This window comes from Hyla sarda, chromosome 1 (assembly GCF_029499605.1).
Source record: "Hyla sarda isolate aHylSar1 chromosome 1, aHylSar1.hap1, whole genome shotgun sequence".
NCBI classification, from domain to species: Eukaryota; Metazoa; Chordata; class Amphibia; order Anura; family Hylidae; genus Hyla; species Hyla sarda.
This window is the reverse complement of record NC_079189.1, coordinates 125,569,512-125,593,318: the sequence shown is the minus strand read 5'-3', so window position 1 is coordinate 125,593,318 and position 23,807 is coordinate 125,569,512. Positions and strand designations below refer to the sequence as shown.

Below are 23,807 nucleotides of genomic sequence, written 5' to 3'. Positions count from 1 at the left end.
GGAACCGCCCAGTTTAGAAGAGGTTTGCTATGGGGATTTGCTTCAAAACTGGGCGGTTCCCGAGACAGGTGTCATCAGAGAGCACTTAGAAAAGAACAACCTTAACTTCAGAAGCTCATAAGTACTGAAAGGATTGAGATTTTTTTATAGAAGTAATTTGCAAATCTGTTTAACTTTCTGGAGCCAGTTGATTTATATATATAAAAAGTTTTTTCCTGGATAACCCCTTTAATAAGTCTTTTACATGGTTATTTGTGTGATAGTTGCCCAGGGAGATGTGTGGCCGACAAACAATGATTTTTAGGGCTGCACAATCTGAGTGATCAGTCAATGAATGAGCAAAAGATAATTCATCAGCTGGGTCTTTTATACTGTACAATAATAAGACTGTCAGACGATAATAGGCCTGCTTAAAAGGCACTTAAAAGGGGTACTCCGGTGGAAAAAAAGGTTTTTAAATCACCTGGTGCCAGAAAGTTAAACAGATTTGTAAATTACTTCTATTAAAAAATCATAATCCTTCCAGTACTTATTAGCGGCTGTATACTACAGAGGAAATTATTTTCTTTTTGGATTTCTTTTCTGTCTGTCCAAAGTGTTCTCTGCCGACACCTCTGTCTGTCTCAGGAACTGTCCAGAGCAGGAGAAAATCCCCAAAGCAAACATAAGCTGCTCTGGACAGCTCCTAAAATGGACAGAGGTGTCAGCAGAGAGAACTGTGGACAAATAGAAAAGAAATCCAAAAAGAAAAGAATTTCCTCTGTAGTATACAGCCTCTAATAATTACTGGAAGGATTAAGATTTTTTAATAGAAGAAGTAATTTACAAATCTGTTTAACTTTTTGGCACCAGTTGATTAAAAAAAAAAAAAATAAATAAATAAAATGTTTTTCACCAGAGTACCCCTTTAAAGGTAATGTGCAGCCACTAGAGGTGGCCATTTAGAGTGTGAAAGCTAACCCTATCGATGCAGCAGTCAATGGTTTAGTTCTACAAGCAGCATTAAGTTGGAAACAGTCACATGGAAGAAAATGCAATAATGAAGAGGACAATAAAGCCGGCACTAACGGGACTAAGCCTCCGGAGAAACGCAGAGAAGCAGCAAGCAGGACACTGACTGTACGAGCCTGTAGCAATGGTGCTCTGCCCAGGAGACAATAGACTTCAGTAAGGAAGTAACAAAAATTCACACACCGGTGACATCAAACAGGTGACAGGCGGGGGAGTGGGATGGAGGATGGGGTTGCCGGGACAAGTTATTTTGTGCGCCCTGCGCATTTCCTCTAGCCGGACATCCGGCTAGAGAAAGTGCGCTGGGCGCACGAAACAACTTGTCCCGGCAACCCCGTCCTCCATCCAAATCCCCCGTCTGTCACCCGTTTGATGTCACCGCTGTGTGAATAAAGAAGTCTCCTGCATGGTGAGTCGCCTCATTTTTGTTACTTCCTTACTGAAGTCACATGGAAGTATATGTAAAAGCTCCTTGTGCCATACACATATGTGGGGCTGAGGACAAAACCATTCTCTGCTCTATTGCCTCACTGAAGACAACCAATACACCACATTACATGAAGCACTGCATTGTTAAATCTCCTGGCTGCCGCAATGGCAAGTGTCCAGGGGGTGGGCTCTTCTCCATTTGTATTGACCGCTTCCCTGGACCCTCCTCTCAGCTATGATTAACAGCACCAGTTGTCTCCTGAATTAATGATAAAGCTGTCAATCTTAACCGAGAGGAGGGGCTGTTCCACCTAAAAAGAAAAGTCCCCCCTCCCCCCCCCCCGTAGTGGTGGATCGAGGACTAAACAACGTTTATATTGCTCATGCAAGTTTCAACTGAGACACCAAGTATCATTTCATTTCCCTCCTTTACCCCTGTATAGTGCTGTCAGTACTTTTGATAGAGCAGAACTGCTGACAAGACTCCCTTTAAAAGATGTGTTCGTTCCCTGCAATCACTGTAATGGAATTATTACCTTGGAAATCAATACTAATGCTGATTTAGAAATAGACAGCAAACTATATTATTTACCTCTTATTGTTGTAGGGCCGATTCTCACATATTTCAGGAGAGAGGTAATAAGGTGTTCCTATACATGTTCGAGCCAGTTCTACAGTGCTTTATAAGAAAAAAATACTTCATTAAGAAAGGGGAAAATAGGAAAAGTTCACTACTTCAAGCGTTTTTGTAACGTAATACAGAATAATACCTGCTCAATACTCTCGCTATTCCAAAATCACCCAGCTGGATGGTCCCATTTTTGGTCAAAAAGATATTCTACAATAGTAAGAAAGCATTTATTAGTATCAGGTAAGACAATAAATACTAAGAGAGATCATTCCAATGGATTTTAAGATGCCCTTCCTACCTGAGACTTGATATCCCTATGGAGAATTTTTCGGTCATGAACATGTTTCAGAGCCAAACAGAGCTGAACAAACCAGTCTAGGATCTAGTGAAGAGAAATAAAATCAGATGGAAACTATATAGAAATTGTTGCAATAGCAATAGGTTTCTTCTGTGGTAAATGTAAAGGTTTTTTTGTAGTCTGTATAAGGTGCATATTGCTAAAAAAAAATACCAAACAGACATGCATTTGCCTATAAAATCCCCTGCTACATTCATGACGTCAGTTCTATGACACTCCGTTAGTCATTTTTTACTAGGCCGCTTCTCTTACATGCCATACTCAGATGAACGCAGCAGCCAACCAATGGCCGCAGCAGTTACGTCAGTATAGATGGTACAGTGCTTCAGTCAAGATAGCAAAGATGGTCATCGATTTTTTAAAATGATGATGAAGGCTATGGACACCTTTGAAAAGCATTTTTATTCTTGCTTTGTACTATTGTGGAAAAAGCATTTTCCCCACAGTTCTTCATTAAAATTGTAGCTTATATTTTGTTTTTCAGCATGCTGTGTGAGCTCTATTTTCTCTCTATACTTGTATACAGCCTATATGATTATCGTCTGCAAAATGCCTTGTATCTGCTCTCCTCTATGTCCTCCAAGATTTTTTCCTTGACTGAGCCGTTCTGTTAAAGAAGAAATCCAAAGCTAAGAATTTTATCCTGAGACACCCCTGCAACCTCCTGTATGGGGGCCCCGGCTGAGCGTTTTGCATACAGTAGGTCAGCTGGTACAAACTGCCTCTCCCATAGAGCTGAATGGATGGGGCGTGTTTCGATCAGCTGATCTGCTGGGTAAGAAATGCGCTCTAGCAGTGCAGAGCCAGTACCCTGTATGGGAGATCGTGGGGGTCAGACCCCCGCAATCAAACAATTATCCTCTTTCCTGAGAAAAAGGTTATACATTTCTTAGCACTGGACTTCTTCTTTCACCCCTGCTGCTGTTATCTCTAATACAGAGAGCAGAAAGTCTGTCAAACTCTAGCTGACATATTTTTCTGAGTAGCAGCTAAAAGGTAGGACAATTCTAATAAAGACTATTTAGTAAGTTGTTTCATTTTGCATCCGGGAAAAATCTGTGCAAAAAACGTGACCATTGCCTTTAAATTCAGAAATGCACAATAAAAATAGTAAACAGTATTTTTTTTATCTAATCTTATCAAAGAGCAATTGAACAATAAGCGGTATATTGTAAATGCTTAGTAACACACAATAGTTAGGTATTAAAGCACACATGTCCTTTACCTGGTCTTCTGAGAATAAAACTCCTTTCTGGGCATTTATTCGTTTAAACAAATCTCCTCCTTCACAATAGTCCATCACAATGTAAAGGAAGCCGCTTTCTACAGAAGGAAAGAATATTATTTTTGTTAATTAAGTTTTTAGACACTTATCCCCCCTATCCATGGATAGGGGGATAAGTGTCTGATCACAGGGGTCCAACTGCTCGGATCCCCTGCAAACTCCTGTACTGGACCCCGGCTATTTACGTGTCCTTGCCGCACTCCGGCACCTACCTTCTTGGATGAATGCAAGTGACGGCCCGCTCAGCCAATCACCAGATGAGATGTGACATTGCTGCGGCCGATAATTGGCCGAGTGTGCAGACACTTGTGTTTGTCCAGGAAGATGGGAGCTGCTCTGCTCCAAAGATTTGTAAGTAGCCTGGAGCCCATATAGCTAGGGGCCTCCTGTGGAAAGGGGATAAGTGTCTAAAAACTTCAGTTCCATGGACATCCCCTTTAACCCCTTAAGGACACGCGCTGTAAATGTACAGCGCTGCATAGAGTCACATTGCGCACAGCGGCGTGGCTGTGTTCACTTCATTCTCGGCGGGTCCCGGCAGCCATCAGCAGCCGTGGACCCGCCGGTAATGGCAGACATCAGCGATCGCGCTGATGGCTGCCATTAAACCCTCAGATGCTGTGATCAATACAGATCACAGCATCTGCGGCACTTAAAATGGCTGATCTGATCTCCCGGGGTCTCCTGGACTGATCTGCCTTCCAGCAAACCAAAGCAGAAGATCGCCGATAATACTGATCAGTATTATGCCCTATGCATAGCACTGAACAGTATTAGCAATTTAATGACTGCTATTAATAGTCCCCTATGAGGACTTAAAAAGTGTAAAATAAAATGTAAAAAAATATAAAAAGTGAAAAATCCCCCCCCCCGCCAAAGTCATGTATGTGCACTGATATCCACAATAAAGACCCCTGAATGGTGAGTGTCAGCTACTATTTCTTCTTCATTTTTCTTGCTTGAAATACATACAGAGTTATGGATTTTAGAAGGCGAGGAGGAAAAAAAAGGAAAAAACTCAAAAATAAAATTGGCTGTGTCCTTAAGGTCAAATGGGCTGTGTCCTTCAGGGGTTACGTATATGGTCACACAGACAATATTTGCCTTGCACTAAAGCTCAATCCCAGCCACCTCACACAACCTAAGCTGCAGTATCAGACACAACCAATGGACAGGCATGGTACTGCTTCTGGATGAAAGCAATCTTGCTTTTCTAACGGACAACCCACATGATAACAGCACTATTGGGTATGTACAGATTTACAGCTAGAAAAACAGCTGGAACTGCATAATGTGGGTATAATATATAAGATTTTAGATATTCTTTATTAAAACTATGGAGAAAAATAAATATGTTTTCACTTAGAACAGTCCCAGTCAATGAAACTATGCAGCAGACTTAAAATGGGCACTGTCATTAAAATTAATTTTTGCTATTGCACTCCTTATGGTAAATAAAAATCTTGTATTTTGTTTGAAAAAAAAAAAAAAAAAAATGATGTTTTCTATGTTTTGTGTTTAACCCCTTAAGGACGGACCCATTTTTTACCTCAATGACCAGGCTCTTTTTTTTAATTTGACATGTATCTCTTTAAATGGTAATAACTTTTGAACGCTTTTTCTGAGCAGGGCGATTCTGAGATAGGTTTTTCGTGACATATTGTACTTTATATAAGTGGTGCATTTTTGTTGACACATTGTGGCGTTTTTTTTAATTTTTATGGTGTACACTGTGCTGTAAAAGTGATGATATATTAATTCTGTGGGTCAGTACGATTATGGCAATACCCTTTTTATATAGTATAGCTTTCTATGTTCTTTTTTCTTTTCTGAGCAAAATTATTTTTCTGCCATTCATTCTCCAACAGCCGTAACTTTTTTATTTTTCGTCCGACGCCATTGAGTAAGGGCTTATTTTTTGCTGGATGAGCTGTACTTTTTATTGGTATCATTTATGCGATACGTGCTACCTTTTGATCTTTTTTATCTGCTTATTTGTACCAAAATTGGCAATACCAATTATGGACGTGGCAATACCAATTATGTATAGGATTTGTGTTTTTGATCTTTTTTGGTGATAATATAGGGCTTTTATTGGGAATTGGGCATTTAAAAAAAAAAATTTTTACACAATACTTTTATTGAAGAACTTTTTAATTTTATTTTTTATACTTTTTACAGGTTATACTATCAGGGTTATACGATCAGGTGCACACAGCATAGCCTGTGTGATCCAGCCAGGCAGACAGGAGGTCATGATTTGACCTCCTGCTGCTATAACAACCAACGGCGACCCGTAATCGCATCGCGGCGCCGCCATTGGTGAACAGGGGGAGAGCGCTCCCCCTGTCAACACCATAGATGCCATGCCATGATCGGCAGCTGCGGTGGGACCCCGGCTGTGATTCACAGCGAGTCCCGCCATCGATCTCCTGTGCTGCCCGCGGCAGTGCCGGAGATCGTTATGATGTGTGCATACGTCCCATCGCGCGAACGTGTCGGGTGCTGGGACGTATGCATACGTCCTATAGCGGGAAGGGGTTAAAAATAAATAAATTTAAAAAAAGCTGCCACTAGGTGTCTCCCTACTTGTCCAGAGCACATTTACCCCTCTCTCTTTCAGACTGGACTCCTGCTGGCCTGGCAGAAGTCCAAAATTAGGAGATGCAGTCTGGAGTGCTGAGGGGGGGTGGGGGGTGAAGCCTTATCCAATCATAGCTCATCTCACACTGAACTGCTCTGGGCTGTGCGTAGCAGAGTGAGGGAGAAGCTTCTCCCCTTCAGATGATGTCACACCTGCTGGGTAACGCCCCTTCCCAGTCTGTAAATCTGACTGAAACTGAGCAGAAAATACAGAGCAATATCAAGGATGAAAACAAAAAAATTATAAAAATAAAGGCAGGTTGTCATGATGGGGCAATAAACTGGGAGGAATATAAAATTTAACAAGATAATGACAGGTACTCTTTAAGGATATTTTGTTGTAAGGGCAGAACAACCAAACTGACATCAGAAGGCGCTCTCTCTGATGCTAAGGGATGGGATTCTGCGCCTGCTGCCCTTTTCAACTATTCAATCCAGTTGGCCCCCCAATTTTGGGCCCTGTAAAGTAGTTTGGAGGGGGGGGAGGGAGTATGTCAATATTTGACTACTGTATGGATGTACTTAAAAACAACTACTGTATAAAGTAAGTAAGAGTCTTATTTCAGGACAGAGCGTGCTGAGTCACAATGTAACCGTCATGAGGCTTCTGTACAGTTTCACTAACACAATCATTTTCGGCAACCACAGCTGAGCCCTGAGGCTACAACTAATGGCGGATTCAGAACATGCAATGACCAGTGAAAGAGCGCTGACTGAATGATACAGCTGAGTGAGATGCAAGTCATATACAGTAAATGTGTACAAACTTTAGTATCAAACACATGGGGGAGAGGCTTTAAAACCTGTGCAGAGAAAGAGTGGTGCAGTTGCCCATAGCAACCAATCAGATCGCTTCTTTTATTTTTTAGAGGCCTTTATAAAAAATTTAAAAAAATGCAAGAAGCAATCTGCTATGGGCAACCGCACCACGCAGGTTTTGATAAATCTTCAATGAGTAGAAAAGATTGCACATCTTTTGATGATCATGTGACATTTCTTAAAGGGGTTCTCCGCTGCTCAGTGTTTGGAACAAAACAGGTCCGAACACTGGAGCTCGTAACGTGATAGCCCCGCCCCCTCATTATGTCCCTCCCCGCCCCCTCAATGCAAGGCTGTCAGGCCTCCTCCCATAGACTTGTATTGAGGGGGTGGGGCTATAACGTCACGAGCTTCCAGCGCAGACTCCAGCGATCGGAACAGTTTGTTTCAAACGCTGAGCAGTTAAACACTAAGGCATCAGCTACACAGTGAATGCCCATCTGCCTACACAACATTTTGGACCAAACCTGTAATTGTACACATTGTTGCAATGACAACGTTTCAAACCTTCAAATGACTCTTTGTATTGGACTATATTTGGATGCTTCATGTTGGCCAGCACAGCCACTTCTCGCCTTGATTCTTCCCTCTCTTTGTTTGACATCTTAAAAAGGAAAAAAATAAAACACCACATAAGCAAATTGATCAAAACTGGAGACTTCAATAAACAGATTAAGGGACTAGTGCAAAAATGCCTTGAGAAACCAAGGTCAAGTACTATGTTGTTTATGGAGGGTAAAGCTGGCAATACCCATTGATAAATACGCTGCGTTTGTGCTATCAGCAGACAGGAGGAGCTTTCCCCAATGCAGCCCTGCGTATGCAATAAGGTTTGGAGGCGGGAAACACATCACAGTTACGTTGGTGTGTGTGGCCCGCCTCCAAACCTTACTGCACACACAGGGCTGTGGAAGAGAAAGCTCTGAGCGTCTGCTGACGGCACATACTGCCTGCCAGATTTCTCGCAATGCCAAATATGCTACGAATGTGCTGTGTGTGACCGTATCCTAAAGAAACTGACAGAATGTTCCCATACAAAAGTTATGACTAATATAATTGCAATTTCCATCAGCGGCCAAAGATTTCAAAGAAAAAGTACTACCTGTACAATTGGAAAACTCACCAATTGTTCCGGGCCGACTGACAGGTCAGGCATTAAACTACACACCACCCAACAGGTGGCAGAATTCTGGATGTCCTGGGCATGAATTCCAGTGCAAGCAGTGTTTATTGTCCCTTTTACACCAGCATTATTGGTCTCACTGGATGTGGTCAGTAACAGTATGATGGTAAGAAGTATGGTGATAATATTCCTTTTGGTATGCTGGTATTATTATCCTAGATCTGAATGAATGAACTAATCGTATGAAATACTTTTGTCTTGGAGAAATAGCCGATAACTTATATGATATCAACTAATATGATATTCCGGTATAAGTTATCGGCTATTGGTCTGAAAGGACACTCATTATTGGTAAAAAAAAAAAAAAAAAAACGATATCGGTCAATCCCTAGTCCATAGCATCAATGCCTTCCTCTTGCAGGAAATGCTGACACACTCCAGCCACATGAGGTCTAGCATAGTCTTGCATTAGGAGGAACCCAGGGCCAACCGCACCAGCATATGGTCTCACAAGGGGTCTGAGGATCTCATCTCGGTACCTAATGGCAGTCAGGCTACCTCTGGCAAGCACATGGAGGGCTGTGTGACCCCCCCCCCCCCCCCCCAAAGAAATGCCACCCCACACCATTACTGACCCACCGCCAAATCAGTTATGCTGGTGGATGTTGCAGGCAGCAGAACATGCTCCACGGCATCTCCAGACTCTGTCACGTCTGTCACGTGCTCAGTGGGAACCTGCTTTTATCTGTGAAGAGAACAGGGCGCCAGTGGCGAATTTGTCTATCTTGGTGTTCTCTGGCAAATGCCAAACGTCCTGCATGGTGTTGGGCTGTAAACAAAACCCCAAGCTATGGATGTCAGGCCCTCATAGAGTCTGTTTCTGACCATTTGAGTGGACACATGCACATTTGTGCAACCTGGAATTCAAACTACAATGTCTCTCTGAATAAGAAACTAGGACATTTTGGACAATAAAATCCCTCAAATCATACATATTCAAAAAAAGAGTGCCAAGAGGATTAAGAGTATACAAAGAACTCTCCCTATTTAGTGACAATGAGGATTTTAAAGGGGTATTCCAGGAAAAAACTTCTTTATATACATATATCAACTGGCTCCAGAAAGTTGAGTTGTTCTTTTCGGTCTGGCAACAGTGCTCTCTGCTGACATCTCTGCTTGTCTCGGGAACCACCCAGTTTAGAAGAGGTTTGCTATGGGGATTTGCTTCTACTCTGGACAGTTCCCGAGACACGTGTCATCAGAGAGCACTTAGACAAAAAAGAACAACTCAACTTCAGCAGCTCATAAGTACTGAAAGGATTAAGATTTTTTAATAGAAGTAATTTACAAATCTGTTTATCTTTCTGGAGCCAGTTGATATATATAAAAAATAGTTTTTTCCTGGATAACCCCTTTAAAGCAAAATGGGACATGCTTCATCTTCACCATTCCATCAACATAATGAAATTAGTTCTAAAAAAAAACGAAAAAATCTCCACAGAACTAGCTAAAATAAAAGTAGAACTCGAGACAAGATTATTGGCATCAGACTTCACATTACTATTGAGTAAAATAGATGACATTATTTGCTCTACAAAAAGACCTAAAGGAAAGAAAAGACAAATTTCTTAGAGACCGGCTAGATTTTGAACACCACTTGGAAGACCACCACTAATGCCCAAAAGGGAAATACCTCTAAGAAAAAAAAGAAAAGAAGCAAGGACTATTGGACCACAGAATCAGATTCCAGCTCATCGGACGACAAGAACAAACCACGATCAAAATCCTAATCTAAAACCTAAAATAAGTTTTTTTTTAAAAAACACCTCCCACAATACTCAAACACAAGCAGCAGGACCGGCACAAATCCCTTTTTAGGAGAGCCACAAGGAGGAGTAAGAGAAAAAGGAAAAAGAAAGAGAAATTCGCTAGGGAGCGAAAAGGCAGACAGTGACGTGGAGAGAATAACAGATAACACTGTAATTAATCTATCAGGCATCACATTAACAGACGACTGTATCTCTATTGTATTTTTGAACCCTTTAACCGGACACAGTTTGAAATAGATCTTCACAAAAGGTATTCGGAAAATGAATTTGCACAAATTTTTCAAGAACAAAGGGGGACATTTACTAATCTAGTCTATTCTGGGTATGCTTCTAGACCAGCGTATGTGGTAGTCTCCTGTCTATTGTGCTCCTAATGTATCATAGGTCTCACAGCCCTTGATAAATTCTGTGCTCAGACTTCAGGGTCTACAGCTTAAACTGCATTTAGACCTGCTCCAACATGGTCTGACATTTCAGCGTATTTTGGGCAGATGCGACTTGTCGCACAAAAGTCGCACTTGATAAATTCAGCACCAATGCATTTCCGTCTAAAATAGACTTGCATGCATGATGTTCTAAAAATCCTCTAGAGCAAAAGTCGCAGAAAAGTCGCACATATTTAGACTGCGACTTTCTGTGCGACAAATTTAGACAGGAAAAACCAGCCTAAATCCTTTGATAAATCTCCCCCAAAGAGTCTCAACCACAAATAAGGAAAGAAGGAGAAATTCCAGCTGTCGTTGGCACATTAGGATTTAGTGTGCACTTGTCATCCAATCCTTCAGAGACCTCAGATTTAGCTTTACTTTTAAGCTTACAGTATGTCCTAATGTACAAAATAATGAAGACACCATCTTTATAGAAGAATTTAAAGGCGGAAAAAAATCCACCTTTTGCCCTATGGTACAGAGGGGACGCAACCTGGACAAGTTCCAAAATGCAGTATCCAGAGACTCATCTATCCTGCACTCAGTCAAAACCGGTCTAAGAAAAAAGAGCATTACAATGGCTGAAAAAGCGCTCAGATATCGTGATTAAAAAGGCGGACAAAGGCAATAAAGCAGTTATCCTTTTCGCCGAACAGTATCAAACAGAGGCGCTCAGGCAATTACAGGATGAAAGGACTTACATTAGGGTTTCACAAGACCCGACCCAGAAAGCATTTTTCAACCTTAGGACATTACTCCCACACAACCCCCGAAAACCGCAATGGTATTACTTACCAAAAGTTCATAAGTCCCTGAAACAACCCCCAGGGCGCCCGATAATTTCAGGAAATGGTTGGGTGACGGAATTTCTCTCTCAATTCACACATTGGTTACTACGTCCACTACTCACTGATGTCCCTTCGTACTTGAAGGAAACCGACTCATTCATTATGCTATTACAGGACCTTCAATTGGAAGAATTTTATGGTTTGGGCACTATCGACGTGGAATCTCTATACACTAAGATGCCACAGGAGCAAGGAGTGGAAACTATTAATTCCTGCATGCGGCAGGTAAAACTCTACCATATTGCAATTTTGTAACTAATGCCCTAGCATTTGTACTGTCAAACTATTTCTTCCAATTCAACAATGTATGGAACACACAATGCACAGCTACAGCTATCGGGACACCTGTCTCCTGTACCTTTGCTAACCTGTATTTGATTTGCTGGAGGCAGAGTACGTATATTCGCCCAACAACAAGTTTGTTAAGCACATAAAATGCTATAGAAGATATGTGGACTATATATTCGTCATCTGGGACAGGTCACAAGAAACCTTCAACATGTTCATTGATTAACAACAACATCGACTTTTAACATAAATGAAATCCCATTTCTGGATGTATGCATCTCTCTCCAAAACAACCAATTACATACAAAAAGCTTCAGGAAACCTATGTCTCCACTTTTGTACCTGAATCATGATAGCTTCCATCCAAAGCACACAAAAAGGAAGCTTTACCCTATTAGTCAACTATTAGTCAAAGCCCCCGACAAGCACGGCGGCACTAACAGGGGAGTATGGAGCGTGCTCCCAACTCCAGCCCACTCCATACTCTGCAGCCCCCAGCTGATTTCAGTAGTTGGGGTGGCCGCTAATAGCCAGCATGCAGCGATCCTGATCATCGCGGCTGGCTATTAACCCTTCAGATCGCCACTGTCAAACTGGCAAGGGGCATATAAAGAGACATGTGAATGCTCCCTGGTGGGCTAGTGGGGTGGATTGCCCTCCCGCAGTGCATTCGCGGGGGTGGGGATCCACTATAGAGGTAGCCGGAGGGCTTACCTCTGCTTCCATGGTGTCCGTGGCTCTGTCATTGATAGAGCCTGGCTGTATTAGGCTCTATCAATCGATCGCAGAGAACACAAAACAATGGAGTTCAATAGAACTCTATTGATCTGTATGAGACCCTAAGGGACTAATAAAGTGTAAAAAAAAAAAAAAAATGTTTAAGTTTAAAAGACACACATTAACCCCTTCAATATTAAAAGTTCAAATCATGCCCTTTTCCTATATAAAAACATGTAAACAATAAAAAATAAACATATTTGGTATTGCTGCGTGAGTAATTGTACAAACTATTAAAATTTAACATTGTGTCCCGTACAGTAAATTACGTAAATGTAAAAAAATAAAAATAAAAAACACAGAATTGCAATTTTTATAGTATCACAGAAAAAAGTTAAAAACAATTAATAAGTCAGATCAATACCAAAACTGTACCGAAACAAAACACAGATTATGGCGCAAAAATTAGCCCCATATAGCCTGGTATGCAAATTTTATTTTAAAAAAGCTACAGGGGTCAGAAAATTGCAATTAGCCACCAGCCCTTCCTAATGAAGGAAGGGTGCCAGCGAAACTTTGGAGGCGCTGGCTAATGTTTGGGTCTTTTAACTAGCAGCCTTAATCAACTCCCTTTAAGCGGATCATTATATAAAACAAATAGTGATCACTATCAAACTATTCTATCACTGATCGCAGTATACAGCATATATAACGTCAACCAAAGGGAGCTGCTCTGAGGCTGTGTTTTTAAATTATTGGTGGTGTAGACTATACCATAAGAATTAATCACATTTTCACTCTTATATTGTACACTTTAAATATTTTAATAGGATAAATAAAAGTTATATTTTAATAGGAGGTACTTAGTTTAAGGGTTCCCCTTAGGGGTTTCCCCTAAAATTGTTGTGAAATACTTATGACCCTAGTACCCCCTGTGGGGCATTTGTTGTGATATTTCATTGAAGATGACCTAGACTTAAAAGATATTGGAACGAATAAACCTCTAATTGCTTAAAAAAGAATAAAACTATAAAAGACCACCTTGTCAGAAGTACATTCTCTTCCACCCCACAAAAGAATAACTGGCTCTCCTCAACCATTCCCAAAGGTAACTTCAAATGCGGACACTGGTACTTCTGCATACATTGCAAAACAGGCAAGAATAACTTACTCAGTGGTACAAGCATCATTTGTAACCTGCAGGACAGGCTTCGTGGTCTATGCGATCCCCTGTCCGTGTGGACTCTTTTATATAGGTTCCACAATTCACCCTCTCATAGAAAGATTTCGGGAGCATCTAAGACTCTCCCGTATGGGCACTGGAGTACCTAAATTAGCAGACCATATAAGAACAGCCCATGGCCGCAGGCCCTATACTTTTTCGGAATACAAAGAATTTCCAAATCTCTACCCGGGATTAAAGAGGTACTCCGCTGCTCAGCGTTTGGAACAAGATGTTCCGAATGCTTAGAACGGGCGCAGGGAGCTCATGAGGTAATAGCCCTGCCCCCTCATGACATCACGCCCATCCCCCTCAATGCAAGTCTATGGGAGGGGGTGTGACAGCTGTGGAGGAGGAGCGGGCTATGACGTCACAAGCTCCCGGCAACTTCTCAGACAAAAAGAAGCTATATGGATATCCCAACTGAATGCTACAGAAGGCCTTGGACTAAACGAAAGAAACAAACTAAATGCTTTCCTCTGGCTCAGTATAACCATTATGTGATATTTTCTCCTTTTCGTTTGTCACTCACGATAAATTGTCTCATCTCACTTTGTTTTCTTTCCACCGTTTGATGCATCTAATGTATATTATTTATAAACACAACAGGCTGTCTCTCCTTATACCTACTGCTGTCCCACTCGATTGCCTCATCCTAGTCCCACTATACCTTTTACCTGCACACGCACACAATTCCAGCCGTCACTGACCAATATATTATCAGGTCCCAGCAAGCGTCATGCAGTAGTAGCTCCGCCCCCTCTTCATTCATCTTTTACCATTGTATTGACACGCATTTACTACTAAGCTGTGCATGATTGTAAGGTCCCGGCATTTGTCATAGCCCCACCTCCTAGCACACCTGTATGTACAGTTGTGTGGTACATCACCTACACCTTTTCTGCAGGTATCCCATTTCTCCCACCTAAACCACAGTGCCCTGCATAAATATTATATATATATATATATATATATATATATATATATATATATATATATAAGTCGGCGGCATTCCCTAACTGAGCAGCGTGATCAAGCAGTTGTTACTGTGAAACGGCCCGTTGCACTCAGTCAGCTCCTCTGGAGCCGATGTCTGTCTTCCTCCCTTCCCTTCTGAACTAATGTAATGTGTGTAGTGCCAGACTACTTTTTTTTCCTTTTTCTGCATTACATGCACATATGTGTCCTGCTGGAGGTCATTTTGCAGGGCTCTGGCAATGCTCCTCCTTGCACAAAGGCGGAGGTAGCGATCTTGCTGCTGGGTTGTTGCCCTCCTACGGCCTCCTCCACCTCTCCTGATGTACTGGCCTGTCTTCTGGTAGCGCCTCCATGCTCTGGACACTACACTGAGACACAGCAGACCTTCTTGCCACAGCTCGCATTGATGTGCCATCCTGGATGAGCTGCACTACCTGAGCCACTTGTGTGGGTTGTAGACTCCGTCTCATGCTACCACTAGAGTGAAAGCACCGCCAGCATTCAAAAGTGACCAAAACATCAGCCAGGAAGCATAGGAACTGAGAAGTGGTCTGTGGTCACCACCTGCAGAAACACTCCTTTATTGGGGGTGTCTTGCTAATTGCCTATAATTTCCACCTGTTGTCTGTTCCATTTGCACATCAGCATGTGAAATTAATTGTCAATGAGTGTTGCTTCCTGAGTGGACAGTGTGATTTCACAGAAGTGTGATTGACTTGAAGTTACAAGTGTTCCCTTTATTTTTTTGAGCAGTGTATATGTATGGTGATGAAATTGTTCTCCTTATATACTGCACAAGCAAGTAGCTGTAAAGATGGAATGCCTTCATACCTCAGTGACATAAGACTGGAGTTTGGATCTAGGTTTTGGGGGTGACTGAAGGTTTTGGAAATTAAGTCCCTCATACTCTAGTTCTGGTTTGTGTGTTAGAGTCCTGAACCTGATCTCACAGGTGTGTAAGCACTGCTAAAGAGCAGCAGAGCTGAGATGGTCTGAAGAAGATCAGTTAGTCTGTGGTATGTTGGATACTGATAACCTGCAACAAAAAGACTTGGGTGACAAACTCAGAAATGTTTATGTAAAGAACCAGATGGTAAGGTTGTTTTAATGCTGAGGTGGGTGTGTGCAGCCTTAGCCAATCATAGCTCATCTCTCACAATGAACTGCCATGGGCTGTGTGTAGTAGAGTGAGGGAGGAAGTTATCCCCTGTTTGGCTTCAGATGATTTCACTCCTGCTGCGGAATGCCCCTTCCCAGTCTGTGAATCTGACTGAGACTGAGCAGAATATACAGAGCAACATCAAGGTAGAAAACTAAAAAAAAAAAACAATAAAAATAAAGGCAGGGGGTGGTTTATCATGATGGGGGCAGTGAACTGGGAGGATTATAAAATTTAACAAGATCATGAGAGGTACTCTAAGTTTCTGCTATACGGCATGCTGCAAAAGTGCAACTTATTGCTGTATGTGTATTATTACACCCTATGACACCTGCCTGTTTGGGTCGGTTTGCTTGCCAGCATGACTTTTTGAAGAGTCCCTGTCTACATCTGGTAAAATTGGCTCCAGTATTTGGCATTTGGCCAGTAACAGTGATCATTTTCCTCCTTTTATTAACCCCTTCCCCTGGCAAGCCTTTTAAGCTTAATGCCCAAACATTTCTTCTTTTTTTTTTTTGGCGTGATAACTTGTACTTTTTATATCATGGGGAAAAACTTACCCCCATCCGAAGGATAAGGGATAAAGGGATAAAAGGATAATTTTGAGATGGGGGGGGGGGGGAGGGTTAATGGGTTGTGACACCATTCTACCAACAGTCTGATAGTCTTTCTTGCCAACAATGTATCAGTGAGCTTTAGCTGTCCATAACCCTGTTGCTGGTTCCCTATTTGTACTTCCATGAACCACTTTTAATAGGTCCCCGAGCACAATTTCTCTCTTAGATCCCTCGCTTACCTATTCCTCTTTCTTCAAACCCAGCAAATGTAACTACTGTTTGTATACTTACTGCCTAATATATCCTAGCACCTGACACATTCCACAGTCATAAGACAATAAATGTTGTTCACAACACTTCAAAGTGGTTTTATTGTTATGGCTGACAGCACGTAACATAATTCAATATCATAAAGTCTGATATTCTGCCACAATCACCATACAACACCCCTTACTCTTTCATCTTCCTCAACTGGGACCTCATTTTGGAGGATCAGCAACTATGACTAATTAGTTCACCATGGAATTTTAGCCTAAAAAGGGTCATACTGACAATGCATTTTTATATTAAACGGTTTCAAAATACAAAAAAAGTACACTCACAACTTGATCCTCTGCAACTTCCATTTTGATGGTGCTGGTCCCCCTGCTCACCACTTCCTCGGATGTATCATTCATCCAATGACTGTCTGAGGCAGGTCACAGCTCCAGCAGAGGAAGCAGCGCAGTCCTACCTCGGACCAGGAGCATTGGAACAGCAGGTGAGTGACTTCTTTTTTGCCACCATGGGAAACTTAAAAAATTCTGGGGTGCTAAGTTACACTATTTTCAAATGACAATGGTTGTCTCGGAACAAGTTAGTATTGCAAGGTGAGGGATCATCGTAGTAAAAGGCATCCACATGAATAAGCGCCATTCTTACAGAGCAGCTGCCTGTTGTGTCTATGATCTCCATATACACTAATAGGACTATGTTAATACGGACAAAAGATAGGTCTTAAAGATGGATCATAGAGAACCAAGCAAATAAATTATTTGATGATATCACAAATGACAGTGACTTTTTTTAGTTTCCTACCTGAATATTTTCAGTCCTTCTAAGTTTATATACTTTTTTTTTTTTTTTTTTTTAAGTATTTATTTAAGTTTTGCATATAAAGATAACAGACATAGTCATCCTGGCAAGATGACATAAACAGAGAGAGCAGTACCTCCCAGAGGTCCCATGAAGCCACAATAATCAACAATAAGATGATAGGGCATACCATAAGGGTCTGCAAGGAACAAAGAAGGCTACTCCAAGGCCCCGAGAGGAATCCAACACAGACACACAACCAGACACGCATCCATACATACTTACTTCCCGGCACCCCAAAAACCGGCCTCCTGTAACCCATGCAGGTTGGACAAATGAACGTTCCCCCACAAGGGTGCCCTAGGAGATACCAGAGGCAGCGGAAATTTACTCGACACCAGTGACCAAACCTTAGCCACAGTGGACAGAGGGGTAGGGAAGGAGGAGCCAGAGTGCTACCTGTAGAGTGTATTGGTCAGAGCTTCATATGATCCCATAAGCGCACCAGCCAGGGCTGTTGCCGAGTTCGACAAAACCAGGTCGATCCACCACACTGCTTAGACCAACTGGGAGGCAAGAAAATAGTTATACACATCAGGGGCAGCTAAGCCACCACGCCGCTTGGGGGCCTGGAGAAGGGCCCGACCGAGTCTGGGAGTCTTTCCCTGCCAATAGAAGGATCCCAGAACACTGCATAGCGCATTAAAACACCTCTTGGGGGAATGACAGGGGACAGGTGAAATAAATAGAGAAATTTAGGAAGGTAACTCATTTTCAAGATATTGATCCTGCCTGCTAGGGAGAGGGAGGACCATGCGAGCAGTCGCTCCACGGTGGAGCGCAATAGTGGCTCCAAGTTAAGGGGCATATAGTCTAACAAGGACGGAGTAACCTCCACTCCCAAATATCTAAAACGAGGAACCACCAGCACCCTACCCGGAAGACTAAGGTTTATTTACTTCACTAAACAACCTTGAGTGACAATCTGACACCTTACGTGTCCTTCCCAGTAGATGATGGGTTACCATCTCAGATGTCAATCACAAACCATGACTGTACTAATCCGAATGATAAATACACCCCCCATCACTATGGCCACAGGGTGCAGCCTTGAGATCCGGGAGAGCCAGCCTCCAGCTAGACGTGTAGACAGGAGAACACACCCTGCCCTAGCCCATCACTATAATACAGTGTAGGTGTGCTATGATGGTGACTATACCCAGCCATGACATGATCTATATATACATACAGACGTGTACACAGGAGAACACACCCTGCCATAGCCCATCACTATAATACAGTGTAGGTGTGCTATGATGGTGACTATACCCAGCCATGACATGATCTATACATACAGACGTGTACACAGGAGAACACACCCTGCCATAGCCCATCACTATAATACAGTGTAGGTGTGCTATGATGGTGACTATATCCAGCCATGACATGATCTATACATACAGACGTGTACACAGGAGAACACACCCTGCCATAGCCCATCACTATAATACAGTGTAGGTGTGCTATGATAGTGACTATACCCAGCCATGACATGATCTATACATACATACAGACGTGTACACAGGAGAACACACCCTGCCATAGCACATCACTATAATACAGTGTAGGTGTGCTATGATGGGGACTATACCCAGCCATGACATGATCTATATATACATACAGACGTGTACACAGGACCACACACCCTGCCATAGCCCATCACTATAATACAGTGTAGGTGTGCTATGATGGTGACTATACCCAGCCATAACATGATCTATATATACATACAGACGTGTACACAGGAGAACACACCCTGCCATAGCCCATCACTATAATACAGTGTAGGTGTGCTATGATGGTGACTATACCCAGCCATGACATGATCTATACATACAGACGTGTACACAGGAGAACACACCCTGCCATAGCCCATCACTATAATACAGTGTAGGTGTGCTATGATGGTGACTATACCCAGCCATGACATGATCTATACATACATACATACAGATGTGTACACAGGAGAACACACCCTGCCATAGCCCATCACTATAATAGAGTGTAGGTGTGCTATGATGGTGACTATACCCAGCCATGACATGATCTATACATACATACATACAGATGTGTACACAGGAGAACACACCCTGCCATAGCCCATCACTATAATAGAGTGTAGGTGTGCTATGATGGTGACTATACCCAGCCATGACATGATCTATATATACATACAGACGTGTACACAGGAGAACACACCCTGCCATAGCCCATCACTATAATACAGTGTAGGTGTGCTATGATGGTGACTATACCCAGCCATGACATGATCTATATATACATACAGACGTGTAGACAGGAGAACACACCCTGCCATAGCCCATCACTATAATACAGTGTAGGTGTGCTATGATGGTGACTATACCCAGCCATGACATGATCTATACATACAGACGTGTACACAGGAGAACACACCCTGCCATAGCCCATCACTATAATACAGTGTAGGTGTGCTATGATGGTGACTATACCCAGCCATGACATGATCTATATATACATACAGACGTGTACACAGGAGAACACACCCTGCCATAGCCCATCACTATAATACAGTGTAGGTGTGCTATGATGGTGACTATACCCAGCCATAACATGATCTATACATACAGACGTGTACACAGGAGAACACACCCTGCCATAGCCCATCACTATAATACAGTGTAGGTGTGCTATGATGGTGACTATACCCAGCCATGACATGATCTATATATACATACAGACGTGTACACAGGAGAACACACCCTGCCATAGCCCATCACTATAATACAGTGTAGGTGTGCTATGATGGTGACTATACCCAGCCATGACATGATCTATATATACATACAGACGTGTACACAGGAGAACACACCGTGCCATAGCCCATCACTATAATACAGTGTAGGTGTGCTATGATGGTGACTATACCCAGCCATGACATGATCTATATATACATACAGACGTGTACACAGGAGAACACACCGTGCCATAGCCCATCACTATAATACAGTGTAGGTGTGCTATGATGGTGACTATACCCAGCCATGACATGATCTATATATACATACAGACGTGTACACAGGAGAACACACCCTGCCATAGCCCATCACTATAATACAGTGTAGGTGTGCTATGATGGTGACTATACCCAGCCATGACATGATCTATATATACATACAGACGTGTACACAGGAGAACACACCCTGCCATAGCCCATCACTATAATACAGTGTAGGTGTGCTATGATGGTGACTATACCCAGCCATGACATGATCTATATATACATACAGACGTGTACACAGGAGAACACACCCTGCCATAGCACATCACTATAATACAGTGTAGGTGTGCTATGATGGTGACTATACCCAGCCATGACATGATCTATATATACATACAGACGTGTACACAGGAGAACACACCCTGCCATAGCCCATCACTATAATACAGTGTAGGTGTGCTATGATAGTGACTATACCCAGCCATGACATGATCTATATATACATACAGACGTGTACACAGGAGAACACACCCTGCCATAGCCCATCACTATAATACAGTGTAGGTGTGCTATGATGGTGACTATACCCAGCCATGACATGATCTATATATACATACAGACGTGTACACAGGAGAACACACCCTGCCATAGCCCATCACTATAATACAGTGTTGGTGTGCTATGATGGTGACTATACCCAGCCATGACATGATCTATATATACATACAGACGTGTACACAGGAGAACACACCCTGCCATAGCCCATCACTATAATACAGTGTTGGTGTGCTATGATGGTGACTATACCCAGCCATGACATGATCTATATATACATACAGACGTGTACACAGGAGAACACACCCTGCCATAGCCCATCACTATAATACAGTGTAGGTGTGCTATGATGGTGACTATATCCAGCCATGACATGATCTATATATACATACAGACGTGTACACAGGAGAACACACCCTGCCATAGCCCATCACTATAATACAGTGTAGGTGTGCTATGATGGTGACTATATCCAGCCATGACATGATCTATACATACAGACGTGTACACAGGAGAACACACCGTGCCATAGCCCATCACTATAATACAGTGTAGGTGTGCTATGATGGTGACTATACCCAGCCATGACATGATCTATATATACATACAGACGTGTACACAGGAGAACACACCCTGCCATAGCCCATCACTATAATACAGTGTAGGTGTGCTATGATAGTGACTATACCCAGCCATGACATGATCTATATATACATACATACAGACGTGTACACAGGAGAACACACCCTGCCATAGCCCATCACTATAATACAGTGTAGGTGTGCTATGATGGTGACTATACCCAGCCATGACATTAACTATACATACATATGGAAGTGATGGGTGTGGCCTGTGTGATCAGTAATACCCCGTGTGATGATCCAGCAGCAGCCGGCACCCACCTTAGAGATGCCGATCTCCTTGATGACATACTGTTTGCCATCTTCCTTTGATTTCACCAGCACGGCCTTACCAAAGGAGCCCTCGCCGATCTTGCTCACTCTCACGTACTTGTTCATAGTGCCCTGTCTCTACGGCATGACGGGCTAGGCGCAGTTGTGCGTAGGATCCAGGAATGCAGCGCACACTATCGCCCCGGCCCGAGCTGTGATGTTAACGGTTGCTGGGCAGCGAGAAGACAGCGTGCGTCGCACATGTGACGTCACTGAAAGCGCGGCGCCGTCCGACCCTCCTTGTACTGGCAAAGTGTCCGCTGCCTTATTCTATAGGGCTGACTGCTGGCGGCCATGTCTTTCACTGGCAACATCACAACACCAAGCTCTGCATTATGCCTTGGACCGCGTAGAATAAAGTGACAAATATTTTCTACGGTTGTCATGGATACCATGCCACGTTTTCACAGTGTTACTAATATTTTATTGTGTGCTGTATAGGGACCAGACCAGTGTAGTGTTAGGCTATTTCTATAGGATGGCTTTGAATGTTTTTTTTAGGAGACAACCTGTTAAAGGGGTACTCCGGTTGAAAACAAATGTTTGAAAATCAACTGGTGCCAGGAAGTTCTACAAATTTGTAAATTACTTCTATTTGAGAATCTTAAACTTTCCAGTGCTTATCAGCTGCTGTATACTACAGAGAAAGTTGTGTGGTTCTTTCCAGTCAGACCACAGTGCTCTCTGCTGACACATCTGTCCCTCTCCTTTGGAATGTTACTGACACAGACAGGAGTGGCAGCAGAGAGCACTATGGTCAGAAAGAACTACACAACTTCCTCTGCTGATAAGTACTGGAAGAGTTAAGATTTTTAAATAGAAGTAATTTACAAAGCTGTATAACTTTCTGGCATCAGTTGATTTGAAAACATTTGTTTTCCACCGGAGAACCCCTTTAATACCTCAGACCACTGTCGGGAACTGCATAATGAATGAGGCCTGCATCAGTGGTCAGCAGATATTTATATACAGGGTGTACAAACGGACAAGGAAACACAAGTGCAATGTGCTTAGTCCACATATACAGTGCCAAGTGCATCTAATGCAAACTACTGTTCTATATATTTTGCATTAGATGCACTTGGCACTTTATATTTTGACTATGCACATTGTATTTGCATTTACATGTATTGTACCAGTTTGAATACCCTCTATATAAATATCTGGCCAAGTTGACCTAATGTTGTAATTGCCATATCTTTCTCTGAGACCCCGGTGATGGCATTTTTTAATGCAACATAGGGTTAATACCAATACCCTACACTACCACTCTGCAACACCCCATTGCATCCTTCCACATCGGCACCACAACTCTTTTGGCATCACGAACAGGATTCGGGTGTGTGCCTTAAGGAACTTTGCTACCCTGACTAAAGCAATAGTACTCCCCCTATCAAGAAATGTGTTATATGGACTGTCCAAAATTTTCGCATGTTGCGATCATCATTGCGCACAAAAGTGTATGGGACTTTGCTATTGAGATTGTGCTTGACTGGTGCGCAGGAAAAAGTAAGGGGGGGGTGAAGATTGTTTCGCTGCGAAAATGTGCAAAATCCACAGCAAAGCCCTGCAGCGCTCCTCACGGCCATGTGTACTAGAAAGGGTTAAGGATTTACCCGAAAAGCTTGCAAAAATGTCCCGCACTGCTCCGCGACCCGCCCCTGGGCGTGGACATCAAGTACACGTGTCAATGCTGAAGTGGAACGGTAATTTTCTACTTGTGTTTGCCATTGGTACAGGAAGTCAGAGCTGCACCAATGACGTCCTTCCGGCTGGCAGCCATTTTGTAGAAGCCTCCCGTAGAAGAAGCCATGCAGCCAGACCTCTACAGTCTCGAGATGGCAGCATGGTGTGCAGACA

General features: G+C 42.7%; 1 protein-coding gene across 4 annotated transcripts in view; it reads right to left on the bottom strand.

Annotated features, from left to right (window-relative positions):
• NEK1 (NIMA related kinase 1) overlaps positions 1 to 22,149 on the bottom strand; it is a 145,371-nt gene extending 123,222 nt beyond the window's left edge. For all 4 annotated transcript variants that reach the window (XM_056560925.1, XM_056560943.1, XM_056560935.1 and 1 more), the window contains exons 1-6: positions 21,897 to 22,149; positions 7,684 to 7,780; positions 3,655 to 3,752; positions 2,370 to 2,453; positions 2,211 to 2,278; positions 2,033 to 2,119 (exon numbers count right to left, since the gene is read on the bottom strand). In XM_056560925.1, the coding sequence (XP_056416900.1) occupies positions 2,033 to 2,119; positions 2,211 to 2,278; positions 2,370 to 2,453; positions 3,655 to 3,752; positions 7,684 to 7,780; positions 21,897 to 22,013 (551 nt within the window). In that variant the 5' untranslated portion in view covers positions 22,014 to 22,149. The remainder of the gene's footprint in view (positions 1 to 2,032; positions 2,120 to 2,210; positions 2,279 to 2,369; positions 2,454 to 3,654; positions 3,753 to 7,683; positions 7,781 to 21,896) is intronic.
• Between the last annotated feature and the right edge of the window lie 1,658 nt (positions 22,150 to 23,807).